We start from the raw sequence: 13,481 nt of genomic DNA, 5'->3' as shown, positions 1-13,481 counted from the left end.
TGCCCAGAGAGGCTGTGGCTGCCCCCTCCCTGGAGATGTTCAAGGCCAGGTTGGATGAGGCTTTGATCAGCCTGATCTAGTTGAGAGGCGTCCCTGCCGATCGCGGGGGAGTTGGATTAGATGATCTCTAAGGTCCCTTCCAGCCTAGGCCATTCTGGGATTCTACAACTGTTTTGTTGGATAGGCCTTCAAGCATGGTTAGTTTGAGAAAATATTTAATCTTTCAGATATCTTTGTTACTTGTCCTACGTTCCCATGTCAGTGGGACATAGTTTACATAGTGTGACAGCTTGCTGTCTTCAAAACAGAATGAAGTCAGGTGATCAAATACAGCTGTTGCAGTTCAGCATCTGAGGTAGGTCCTGAAGTTTTGGACCTCATGCTGCAGCTCCTGGGAGTATCGTGGGGACACTTGTGTTTGAGCACATGTGGAATTTGCCGTACGGTTGGTCTGTTGACTCAAAGCTCTGATTTAGACACTAAACTTTAATAAACAAACAAACAAAAAAAGTGTTTCTGGACTCTCTGAGTGAAGAAAAGCAAAAGCTTCTCAAAGTGAATGCTGTAATGGGTGAAATATCTGCCTTAATGTGTAGGCACAACCAAAAGACAGAAGAGATCGGAATTACCTCACTGACTCACGGGATAGCTGTGAAATATAAAGGCAATCCTGAAAATATTGATTGTCGCTTTACAATTTTGATTTCAACAGAAATGGCAAACTAGGCCTGCTTTTTTTTTTCTCCGCTGTGTTGCCTTTGATGCAAATACAGGGTTAGATCAGTGTCCTGAACGCTGCGTACGCAGAGAATAGGTGACCAGTGCCCTTAGGATGAGCTCTGCATATACATGATCTGTGCATTGGGGATTTAAATTGAATTAATGCTACTCTGAAAGGGGATTACGCTCTACAGATGGTTCAACAAGTTTTTCATATACTTGATATTGAATACAAAACTTTGCTTCGTGGCTTGCTAAAACTGTATGTGTAGGCATGAATTTTAGCTTTGGTTTCCCAGGAAAGTAGAATGTTTTTTGTATTCTAGCTGACATAAAATTCATGTTAATATGAGCATTGTCCCACTGAATGTTGTACAGCATTTTTGGTGCATCTCATGAACCATTTCTACATTTTCTGTAGAACTAAAAGTTTTATGAAAACAAAATATTTCTCATCTTTATACTGTAGATATATGGTTGGAGTAGTTTGACCTGGAGGAAGATAAAAATACTGTTTTATTTTCAGTTGGGAGCAAAGAGTAGACCAGCACGGTCGAGTATACTATGTAGATCATGTTGAAAAAAGAACGACGTGGGATCGGCCGGAGCCTCTTCCTCCAAGGTGAGCCCGGATAAGTTGTGGGACGGTCTAGTATACGGCCGAAGTTTTTGGAGATCAGCTGACAGTTTACTAAAGCTAGAAAGCGTGGTTGTAAATAGCACAGGTTGTAAATAGCACAGCGAACCCAGTGCAGACAATTGCCCGAGGTTGTCACTGAGGAGTTCTGCAAAAACGCGTGGCGCAGAGCGTGGGAGGAGTTACATGTCAAAAATAACAAAATCTGAATTTCTTGTTGAGCATTTAATGAGTGCATCTTTACTGAGACATGGGTTTAACTTAAAGGCAGTAGACACCCCCCAACTGTAAAAGAGAACCAAAACCACAGAAGAGTATTTTTGGATTGAGGTAACTATCAGCTTTGAGCAAGAATGCCTTTGGTTACTTCTTTATCCTGAGGTTGCTGGTTTCAGCCCTTTGAACTTGTCTCAGGGTTCCCAGCTGCTAATTTACTGGGCTCTTAGGAAAGAGCTTGGGTTAGCATCAGAGCAGCCAGTGAGGTTAGTCTCTACATGGAAGTGGTGTTCACCTTTGTTCTGTGTTCCTGGTTTTTTTAAAAAATGTAAGAAAAACATAAGAATTACTTTGTCGCACTTCATTGACACTCAAGAGGTTCACTTTGTGCAGTTACAAAGCAAAAGCAGGGGATAGTGGAGAGAACTTGGTATTAAAAATCTGGCCGTCTCATAAAGGGAACCCACCTGTCTTACTTCGTTTTGAACTTTGAGAGGATAGATAAATGTATTCCTTAAACTGACTGGGATTGGTTGTGTTTTCATGCATGTTTTGTAAATAGTACTGGTTTCCTGTGAATTGAAAATAATAAAACCAAACCAACAAAACCGAACACCAAACCAAAAGCCAATGGCCAAGCCTTGCCTTTCTGCCAAATTAGAATGCGAAGAAATCTTGTGTTGTACGGCCCAAGCTCTCAGGGGTTTTGCTGTCTTTTTAGGAGTAACCAGCAAGCTGATGTATTCGGAGTCGGGTGGGATAAAGGCAGTAATGACACTGTTGTATTGACAGTGGTTTGTGTAGCTCTTGAAAACTACTTCCAAAAAATCCTGAAAGTACAGGAAATGGAACGAGTCCGACTTGGTATAGTAGGCACCAAATTAAAAACTATTTTAGCTCTTGTGTAGCTTTAGTGGAGGGTAGAAGGAGAAGAAAAAGTCCACTGATGAACTGCCTCTTTGCCTAGAAGTGCTTCTGAACCCTTAAAACTGTCTGCTAGTGAGAACTGACGCTTGTGATCTATTTTAATTTTTTTTAAAAGCTGGGAGCGACGAGTTGACAACATGGGGAGAATTTATTACGTCGACCACTTCACTAGAACAACGACATGGCAGAGACCAACGTTAGAGTCAGTTCGAAATTACGAGCAGTGGCAGCTTCAGCGCAGTCAGCTTCAAGGAGCTATGCAGCAATTTAATCAGAGATTTATATATGGGGTAAGAAACAGAATATGCTTCCTATAATGGTTAAGTAAGAGAAGTACTTTTTTCCAAATTTTCAACCCATTAGTATCTTTTCTGCGTATTGAAAGTGTATGTACGTATATATATATATATGTATGTGCTTGTGGGTGACACTTCCCCATAAAGATAACAGTGTAATGGTTTGGGGCTTTTTATTTGTCAGATGAATATAGGTGGTAGTCCTTAATTAAATTTCTGTACAATATTGATAAAAGCCATTGGTTCAGAACACACTACGGCTTAGTAATAAACTAATTTATTTGTACTGGGGCTTGTATTGACTTGGCCAAAGACCTGGAAGGTGAGCAAGCTCCCAGGACAGAGATTTCTGCTCTGGCTAAAATGAAATATGCACAGTGAATGTTGGGAAAGAAGCGAAATGTAAAATAAACCTTCCAGAATTTTAAATCTGTCGTTGACCTCTGGTGAATAGTAGACTTCAGATAACTCCAAGTCATGTCAATAGTTTCTCAAGAACGGTGGAGGTTCTAGATTTGCTGTATGTGTGGAGAATAAAAATAGACCTGGGTGATGGTGATGGGGAGAAGGCACTGAATGCAGGCGTGAAGGGGTTTGGTTTCTGATTGTTTTGGGTGCTGCTGCACTAATTTCCCTTCTGCGTAGGCAGGGACACTAAACAAAGAATGAGTATTTTCTTGGCCCGGTAGTTAATTAAGCGTGCCAAGGTCTGTCAAATAGGCCTTCTCTGTGGAGAAAAATAAATCGTTGGCATCTTTGCTTATACGTAACGTTAGCAAAAGTGCATTTACTTAAATAATTCATGGTGGTGGTGGTAGAACATCTGGAAAGCGACTCGTCATTAATGCGCCATTTGTTTGTGTGACTTGCAGAACCAGGACTTCTCATCCACACAGAACAAAGAGTTTGATCCTCTTGGCCCTCTGCCACATGGATGGGGTAAGAGTGACTTGAAAGTGTTTTGTAACGCAACGTAATTAAACATTAAAGCATACTTCTGCCAAATTATTTTGTCAGCTGCTCTAAACTGGTTTTCAAAATGGAAATCTGGACTAAAAATCTTTTAAAATTAAATGTAATCAAATGTGCTGCTGAAACAGAGTCCTGACAAGGATACGCAGTTTCAAAGTAGATTAAAGACTATAAAGTGTTCTGATTTGCTCCCTGTAACTATCATAATAGCTTCTTTCGCACTGTCATCCTTTTTTATTACTACTTTCCTTAGGCAGGATTCACCTCCCACCATGCTGCTCCTGCCACATGAGACTCCAAATCCGCTTTAAATCAGGCTGCCAAATTCCCTCTCCAAGCCAATTTTTGGAGAGTTTTGTTGGTCTGGAAATGGTTTTTATAATGCTGAATAGAATCATAGAATCATAGAATGGCCTAAGCTGGAAGAGACTTAGAGAATAACCACTTTTGCCTTAGCCCTCTCCCTCAAATAAGTTTGGGTTTGTAATTTAAAGGATTAACAGTTTACAGTTAATATAATTGAGGGAGGTCTATAAAAATCTAAGTGTAAAACTAGTTTCTAGTGTGACTATCAAGCGGATTAAAGACTTTTTAACACGATATATAGACAAAGTTCTCAGTTGTGTGATTTTAAAGCAAGTAATTACTTGGCAGAGTTCAAGTTGGGATTTTGACTTGGGGGGGGAGTTGTGGTTTTGGTTTTTTTTTTTCAAACGTAACTATTTGGATTTTTAGTTCTGATATTGATGCAGTTTCATGCCACCAAGTCTTTGTTCCCCACACTCGTGCTGTGGTGTATTACATATGTCAGATTTCAAATAAAGTTATTTAGACAGACATTTCCCAGGAAACAATGAAACTGAGTTTCCGCTTTGTGTTAAATTCTGCTGCCAGCGTAACCCTTGTAGACGAGTGTCTGCTTCCGGGCTTGTCTTGCAAACTGAGGCTTTTTACCTGTGGTAGTCAGATTTTGGCCTGGTTTTAAAATTTGTTTTCTATATTTTGTATTTCTCGTGCGACACTAGTCACTGTATCAAGAGCTGCAGAGTGGTACAGAAAATGAAGCCAGGGCGTCTCAGCACCACGTTAAGCATGCACCAATTGTTTTTCCTTTTGCATCTTTTCAGAGAAAAGGACTGACAGCAATGGCAGAGTGTATTTTGTCAATCATAACACACGAATCACTCAGTGGGAAGATCCCAGGAGTCAGGGGTAAGAAATCAATTGCAGCTTCATGTAAATCTGGAATGAGAATAAAGTAATGAGACTGAGCACTAGGAAATGCTGCCCACAGCTGAAACCTGGACTGTCCTGCACAAACGTCAGACAGCTTGTTAAAATATGGAAAGGTAGTAGCCAAAATAGAAGCTGTCAATAGTGCAATCACCAGGGAACAAATAGATATACAAATAGCACAAATAGAAGCTGTCAATAGTGCAATCACCAGGGATGTGATGGTCAACAACAAGAAGTTAACTGGCTGGAACAGCTCCAATGCTTTTTAGAAATAAGACACTCGCATCTAAACATTCGTATCGTTGGGAGAGGGAGGGATTTCTTTCATACAGTGATGAGATAGTGCGGAGGATCCTGAAGGAGAATTGGATTATTTCCTAGACAGTCAATAGCTGGGAGAGAATGAAGGTAAACTTGAAAAACTGCAGCTCCCTTCCTCATACCTTTAAAAAAAAATAAAAATAAAGAGAACTTAAGGAGTACTGGTTTGGGGAGTGAAGGGTGTCAGCTCTTCCTGAAAGTTTCCATTTGGTGAAGCAACTTCATCTGTCCTCCATAGAGAAGGAGTTAGAGGAAGGGGAGGGGAGTAGCCTAGGACGTGTGGAAGGGTAATGGCTGTAGCCAGAGATGACAGCGTTTCCATCCCGGTCACGTCTGCGCCAGCCGACCATGTGGAGAACGTTATTGCTCTTAGTGCAAGCCAACAACCCAGTGTGCCAGCTGTGCCGGCTCCACAGGTACAAACGTGGTCCCGCAGCGCGGTTCTGTTCAGAGAGGTCACTGAGAGCATTTTGGATCTAGTCAGGTCTTCCAAGTAGGCCGAGATCTATTTTTGTGTGTGCCGGCACTGAGGTGGAAGCTGTCGAAAAATTGTGAGAGATCAGGATTTGCATTTTCCTTTATTTTTGTCATTCCGAAAGTTTTTCGGCTGCTGTGATTACACGTCACCGTGGTTTGAGCTGGCTACCTGGGCTGGCAATGAAGAACCACTCACTCACACCCTCACCCCACGGAGAATGGGGAAAATTGGATAAAAAGGCTCAAGGATTGAGATTAGGGCAGGGAGGGTTCGTTCACCACTTATGATCATGGGTAAAAAACAGAACAGATTTGGGGAAAAAACAAATATACCACCACCAGTTTAGTAGATCAGAGTGGGATAGTGAGAGGAAATAAGTAGAACTTGATCTTAAATACACTTCTCCGCCCACCCCTCCCATCTTCCTGGCCACCTCCTCCCCGATGTGGGGGATGCAATCTGTTTTCCTCTCCCTCCAAACAAAAAAAAACCCACCTCCCCTAATATAAAAGGCAGGATGCAATGACAAGAGAAAAAGAGACAAAAACCTGTTTCATTAAACAGTCATTTTGGTCTAATTGAGAGCTGACATGAAAATTTAAGAAGAAAAAAAGCCAGAATAAATATTGGATGGAAAGCTTCTTGATCTGTAGTTTTTCTAGGTCTGCCCAAACTTTTGCTCTTTCAGATATTTGTTCAGTTGTCTTATGTAATAAATGGGTCACTTACTGTGTATTTTCTTGTATCTGTAGTCAGTTAAATGAGAAACCCTTGCCAGAGGGCTGGGAAATGCGATTTACTGTGGATGGCATCCCCTACTTTGTGGATCACAACCGAAGAACCACTACCTACATAGATCCCCGCACGGGCAAGTCTGCTCTGTAAGTGTTTTTGACATTATACCAGGTTTTCAAAAGTGGAGTTTAGCACGTACCATTTTTGGAAGTTTTCCTTCTCTGCGTACATTTTTTTATGCAGAAAGATTTACAGGTAATAACGTTTCTTCATTTTCTGGAGTTTTTTTTCCATCAGCTGATGACTGTCCCTGAAGCAGGTTGCGTTTTCAACACTCTAGAATCCTTCTTGCCCAGTGCTATGTAGGATTTGAGGGTAGTGAAGGAGTTTCACCAGTGCTGCTGAGGACCAGATCCCTTCTTTCCAGTTACTGGTCTTGCTTTATAACAGTACGCTCGACCCTTTCGGAGCGAGAATGGAGTTAGAACGAGACTTTACCTCCCAACTGAAATTAACTGAATGACATCCCAAACTTACTGTTAGAATTTTTTTTACAGTTAATAGTCAGACGTTTTTTCAAAAGTGTTGTGTATGTGTTCTGCAGTTTACACAGGCAGATTTATTTATTTTTGCAGTTTGAAAGCAAGAAAAATACACCCCAAAATCAAAAAATGTGACTAAGAGTCTTCCAAGTATAGATTCAACTAAACCATACAACTGTATGACTAATACATTTGTGGCTTCTAGTCAAATTACAGAAACACTTTTGAAATGCCTTTTTTTTTTTTCCTTTTCTTTCTCCTTTCGGTTCCAGAGACAATGGACCCCAGATAGCTTATGTACGTGATTTCAAGGCAAAGGTCCATTATTTCAGATTCTGGTGTCAGGTATGGATTAATTCCTTGGGAATACTTGTTTGCATTTTGGATTTTTGCTTACGTGCTTTAAATAAACTCATCAGTGCTTTGCATTAGAGATATTTAAAGTACTTGTAAGTTAAAGGTGAATTAAATTAGGAGGTTATAAATGCAGGACTTGTATAAAGTCACATAAGCTTTAAAGCCAGGTAAGCCATGGCTTTAAAACTTTTTTAGAATAAAGGAAACCATCAGTTTAGCTACTCTTTTTTTAAGGTGGTGGGTTTCAGAATACTGTTTTCTTTCTGCCATTAATAAGGGAATATATGGAGGCACAGTGTGTTTTTATAACTAATACATGATCTACTTTCTGCACAAATATAGTTCTGGAAGAAAATGCAGGGCATTTGACTCAGAATGCCCATGTCTAAACGTTAAAGAATATTCTGTGTTGCACAGTAGTGTTGCTCTGACATAATCCCAGTGCATCAGTCTTGATCCTCTAAAGAGTAAATAATTTAATGTTTAGGCCAAAGTCTCATGTTTAAATGTTCCGGTTTCAAGAGTTAATGAATCATCCATTGAAAAATAGCGGAGCTACTAGCCTCCTTTTTCACTTGGTGTTTTCCCATGTCTTGTAAGAGAACAGTGTTGGAACCTGCGCTAAGCAGGGTCTGGAGGCCTGTGTCCCTCCCTGCAGAGAGCACTATTGGAAGCGTTTTCTTCTTGGAGTAAATTACAATTCAAATATGTTGATCACGGAGGGTTTTTTTATATGGATGAGTGAAATTCAGCTGTACCTCTTAAACCAATCTGTACAACAAAGAGTAGCCTGAACTCAGACATGTCAAATGACACTACGCTTCACCTCGAAAAAATTTCCTTTCAGCAACTGGCAATGCCGCAGCACATAAAGATCACAGTGAGCAGAAAAACATTATTCGAGGACTCATTTCAACAGGTATCGTATTAAAACATGATAGCAGGGGCATGAAAAGTTGATTAAATTTAGGATCAGATGTTATTCTTGATACTTTGACTTCCTGCTTGTGTTATTTTAAGTGAGACTAACGAAAAGAATCCTAGTTTAGTAGTTAGGATGCATTCATGCTTATATATTAAAAGATCATGCTAAAATGTGAAGTTCGGGCTTTAAAGACTAATTCACCTAATAAAGAAGATGGGGGGGTTATTTTTTTTCCCTCAGAATGCTCCAAATTCTGAGTTAATTTTGAGGGGAGCGCTGTGGCCGAGTAGCACCCTGTTCTCGGGAAATTTTCATATTATGGCCATGTTTGTCGGCACATTTTTCCTGACGCTGTGTTATATAAGCGTGGGCTGCATCCCAAAACATGTTAAAGCGATCTCAGGCTGGGTGTTATGGGTCTTCAGCTGAGTAATGAAATGGTTAAAACCCCACAAAAATTATTAATTAGATTATTAGGAGCAAAATTCTTGTGAATGTCCATAGACCTAACCCATGGTTAAAATCTGTTGCTTTACAGTATTCAGGCTTCATTTATTTTAGGAATTATCACGGATGTGCCAAGCCAGGAAATTTGAACAAATAGAAGAGTATGTTTTGAGACAATCAGGTTCTTAAATGAGGATTAATCCTTTCTTGTTCAAATTACTGCAAACTGACTTAGAAGCAAGACCTAGTGCAGCTGACTGCTCTTCTGTTCGGGAACAGCGATGCCTTCCAATAAAAAGGGGTTAGAAGGGAACAAAATAAATCCTGTAACTGGAAGTCAGCTCCAGCCTTATTTCTAAAATTGCACTTGATCCTTTTACAGTAACCATAGAGATAATGAAATTACACCGTACTAGAAAGAATTGAGAGATGGGTTGTGCTATTACAGAAACATCAGCAAGCCTGGGTTTCCTTAGGAAAACAGGGTGCCTTGTCGGTGATTGAGATGACGTAATCTCAGAGATGTGAGTTCGTTTTTGACGCTCGTTAAGTCATTCATCTTTTGCAGATATCTCCGTTGGGGTTATAAATATTATAATTATTTTTTAGTTGTTACTACAGACATCTAGGAGGGATTTTTAAAATTAAAATCTTGACCCCAATTCCATGCCTCTCATTGCAAACCAAAACTTAAGGCTCTTGGACACACACACAAGCGTTGTGGGAAATTTCTTTATGTAAACCTCTGAATATTGACCAAATCAGCACAAATTTGGTCATTGTATTAAAAACAGTATTAGTAAAGTTCCTTAACATCTGTGATTCTTCCTAATGTTTAAAAAATTAACAAATCAGCTAGATTTTTATTATCCTCTGCAAGGATGAAGCTGTAAAATGAAAAACTGTGTAATGTATGTTTATTATTGTTTTGTTTCTAATTTTTTTGGGGGGGAGGTCCTTGATCATGTCTCTTTGTTACTTTTCACTGGGATAGCATTCAATGTGGTATTTAACACGTTCCTATTAATTATTGGCTAGATTTCTGTCGTATGCTTATGAATGGGCTTCTGGCCTAAATAATCCCCCTTTAATTTCTGAATTATGATTTACTTTGGGATCTGTGGACGTAGGTTTGCACTAATGTTTCCAATTCCATGAACATTCCGTAAGCAGGTGCTTCACATACTCAGAATTTGTTTTAGGGTCTGAATTATTAAATGCTGCGTTGCTTGATAACAAATAGTACTAAGTCTAGCCAATGCCTGTAGCTGTTTTCTTAAAAAGAATCGATTGTTTTTCTTTTACTAAGATAATGAGCTTCAGCCCTCAGGATCTACGGCGACGTCTGTGGGTTATTTTCCCTGGTGAAGAAGGCTTAGATTACGGAGGTGTTGCAAGGTAAACTCAACTGAAATGGCAAATAATGACTTTTTCTGCGAGTCGTTGATGTGAAGACTTTCCCGAAATACATACTTAAACCGCAGTGCTTCCAAAATATTAGTAAAGTGTATTCCTTATCTTTCCTCGGAATATCTTTGAAAAGACAATTTGTTAGGATGGATGCGTGTCTTAAAACTGAGTGAAATTATTTTTAACTTGCATCAGGAATTCTTTTAATCATCTCCAAGATTAAAGAGATGTACAGTGTATTGAACTGCAGTTAAGGCTTTGACACAACTGTTGTTAGTACCAGAGCAAAGGTTAATTAAAAAACTAAGAGAAATCTACTTTTGAGGCAAGAGTCTTTCCTGGAGAGTAACCAAGCAGTGCACGTATTAATTAGCATTCCCTGAAACCCTGCCGTTTAAATCAGTGATGGGTTTTTAATCTGCTCATTTAGATCAGGGTGGTTTTTATCCAAACCGCTGACAGTTGTACGTCATCATCACTTTGCATATTAATTTGTAATTTGTGTTCGTTTCAATTTGGTTTCAGTTTGGTCTGGCGTACTCTGTGGGACAGAAGTCAGACTGACCACCTGTGTGCCAGCAAGCTCCCGAGTTAACATGAGTTAGCGAAGATCGTTTCTGATTGAACTGATTTTGAAACGTGTTTTTGTTGTTTGTGTGATTTCAGGGAGTGGTTCTTTCTATTGTCACATGAAGTTTTGAACCCAATGTATTGCCTGTTTGAATATGCAGGGAAAGATAACTACTGCTTACAGATAAACCCGGCCTCTTACATTAATCCAGACCATTTGAAATACTTCCGATTTATTGGAAGATTCATCGCCATGGTAAGTTCAAAAGGAGAAAAGTTCTCGTGTGATTTTCCTACAACTAAACATTGCACCATCAGATGAATGATGGAGCAGCTCATGTGACCCTGCTCTGGCAGGGGGTCGGACCAGATCTTTCGAAATCCCTTCCAACCCCCAACACTCTGTGATTCCGTGTGTGTGATTTTTGAGTTGAAACCCTTAGCAGGGGTCTGGATGTAACTACCGTTGGCCTAAGTGAAGTCAGCGTATTAGCGGTCACGATATTCTGGTGGTTTTAATTCTTTGGCTGTCAGATTTCATTGGCAAAGAGCACAGAACGGTGTCGTATTGATTGTTCAGCCATCCTTTGTGTTATTTTGTCTGTTCTCGTGTTCTTCAGGCTTTGTTCCATGGGAAATTCATTGACACCGGTTTCTCTCTGCCGTTCTACAAACGTATCCTAAACAAGCCAGTAGGACTCAAGGATTTGGAATCCGTTGACCCAGAGTTTTACAACTCTCTCATCTGGGTAAAGTGAGTTTGTCTTGATTTTGTTCTTGAAATAGCAATACAACGTTTTTGATTTTCGCTTACACGAGGAAGTGGGTGTAAGTTTATTACTAAAATCCCGACAGCAGTTGCAGAGCAGTACTGGATTTTTGTTCTGTAATTTTACATCCACAAATAATAATTTGAAAAGGCAAAAGCCTTTTCTGGTTTGTTGCATATTCTGCACAGCATCTTGCTCTTTTTAAAAATAAATCTGGCTGGCCATTATATACATGTGGCAGTCTGGAACAGTAAATTCTACTGACTTCTACTGAAACTTTTCAGGTAACTGATTAAAAGAAATCAGCAAAAACCCATTCAAATGTTTCTCTCTCTAGTACCTGGTAAGTTAGAAAACATGAAAAGTGCAGTGCTACAGTAATGTGAAGTTAACCAATGTAGTTTATTATTTACTGCCACAGAATTCTTTTGTTAGTCATGCCTGAAATTTGACTTAGAGGCTAATATTGAAGATCTAATGCTTTACAGAAGTTGATGCTCATGCATTTCTCTTGCCGCCCTTGTTTTTTTTGGCTCCAAGCTGAATGATTCAAGCCTGTTCCTGCGTGTTGCCTCCCGCGTCTGCACTGCCAGGCGTCTGGCTGTTCCGCTCCCGTGGCCTCTTGAGTCCTCCTCCGCTCCTTTGCAGATTCCTCTCCAGAGAGCAGCAAGTAAAAAGGAGCTGGAGTTTGTAAACCCTAATTATTTGGGAATTACGTGTTAAAGATATTTTAAGAAATAATTTTTAATGAACCCTTAGAACTAAAGCACTGTGATTTTTGCACTTGTTTTATAATAGCAGGACTCCAGGTTGTTGTTGTCGTCTGTGGTTGATGTTTTAGTAACACAGGCGATTTTCTTTTCCCAACAGTTTGGGCTGTTTTTTTTAAAAAAACAAGAAAGACAACAAAATAAGTTCAGTTAAACATTTTTTTTGCTTCTACAAACAATTCTGTGAAAACAATTTAGCAGAAAAATTTACCTTTCTTTATGTGACTAGGGAGATAAAGCAATTTACTTAAAAACCATTTTTCTTAAAAATCCCACAAACTCACAATAGTTTTAAAAATGCTTTGAAAAATTCATAAAAGGTGTGCGAATAGATTTGTTTCTGAAATGCAGAAATAAATATAAAAGGTGAGATTGTCATCCCCTGTAGTGGTGAATCTTGGAAGCATTATCTTGAATAACAAGGCGGGGGCGAAGCAGCTTTACAAGATGTTTACAAATTGAAATATCAATTTTGATTTGGTTTCTGAGTAGCAGCATGTTCTGTACTCAGTGTACGTGCTGCTCAAAGGTGCAGTGAGTCAAAATTCCATTAGAAGACTTAAAAGTAGTTGCTGTTTGGGAAAAGGTGCCAAGAAACCGAGACCTGAAGGGAAGAAAAGATCTTAAGTCTGAAAGTCCTGATTCATGTGATGAAGGAGAACTGTTATCTGGTTTATAATGGGAAAATGTAGGCTTTTTTTTTTAAGAGAAACGCATCTTTTTGTTATCTTCTGACTTACTGAGTGTTGTTTTAAACACAATACTGAAAAATGCAAGTTACAGGGCAGAATTTGCATTAAATCATGAGGGAAGCGATTAGTGAACGATCTTCTGACCAAATTGTAACGAGCTGCACGTGCAACGACGTTTCCCTTATGAAAAGTATGAATGATTAATATTTTTGGGAACTCTAGAGCAGAAGGATGTTAGTTTAAGCCATTACCTGTAGACAAAGGTGCAATTAATATTTTTGGGAACTCTAGAGCAGAAGGTTGTTAGTTTAAGCCATTACCTGTAGGCAAAGGTGCGTGTAAGCTGGCCACTTCTTGCATTTCAGAGCAGTGGGTTTTCTTTGTAACGCCCGATTATTGCCAGTTTGTTGTATTGGCTTTTTTTTTTTTTTTACAACGAGAGAAGAACTTTCGGAAGACT

At 39.5% G+C, this 13,481-nt stretch overlaps 1 protein-coding gene across 1 annotated transcript in view; it reads left to right on the top strand.

Moving 5' to 3' along the window:
* LOC104275682 (E3 ubiquitin-protein ligase Itchy-like) overlaps positions 1 to 13,481 on the top strand; it is a 33,824-nt gene that overhangs the window by 14,774 nt on the left and 5,569 nt on the right. Inside the window, 10 exon segments of the mRNA XM_009871701.1 lie at positions 1,247 to 1,342; positions 2,616 to 2,790; positions 3,669 to 3,735; positions 4,896 to 4,980; positions 6,556 to 6,684; positions 7,353 to 7,425; positions 8,285 to 8,356; positions 10,119 to 10,207; positions 10,886 to 11,045; positions 11,410 to 11,543. Coding sequence (XP_009870003.1) covers positions 1,247 to 1,342; positions 2,616 to 2,790; positions 3,669 to 3,735; positions 4,896 to 4,980; positions 6,556 to 6,684; positions 7,353 to 7,425; positions 8,285 to 8,356; positions 10,119 to 10,207; positions 10,886 to 11,045; positions 11,410 to 11,543 — 1,080 coding nt within the window.

The sequence above is a fragment of the Apaloderma vittatum genome, unplaced genomic scaffold (genome assembly GCF_000703405.1).
Source record: "Apaloderma vittatum isolate BGI_N311 unplaced genomic scaffold, ASM70340v1 scaffold7386, whole genome shotgun sequence".
NCBI classification, from domain to species: domain Eukaryota; kingdom Metazoa; phylum Chordata; class Aves; order Trogoniformes; family Trogonidae; genus Apaloderma; species Apaloderma vittatum.
The sequence above is the reverse complement of the archived record's forward strand: the minus strand, read 5'-3'. Positions and strand labels throughout refer to the sequence as shown.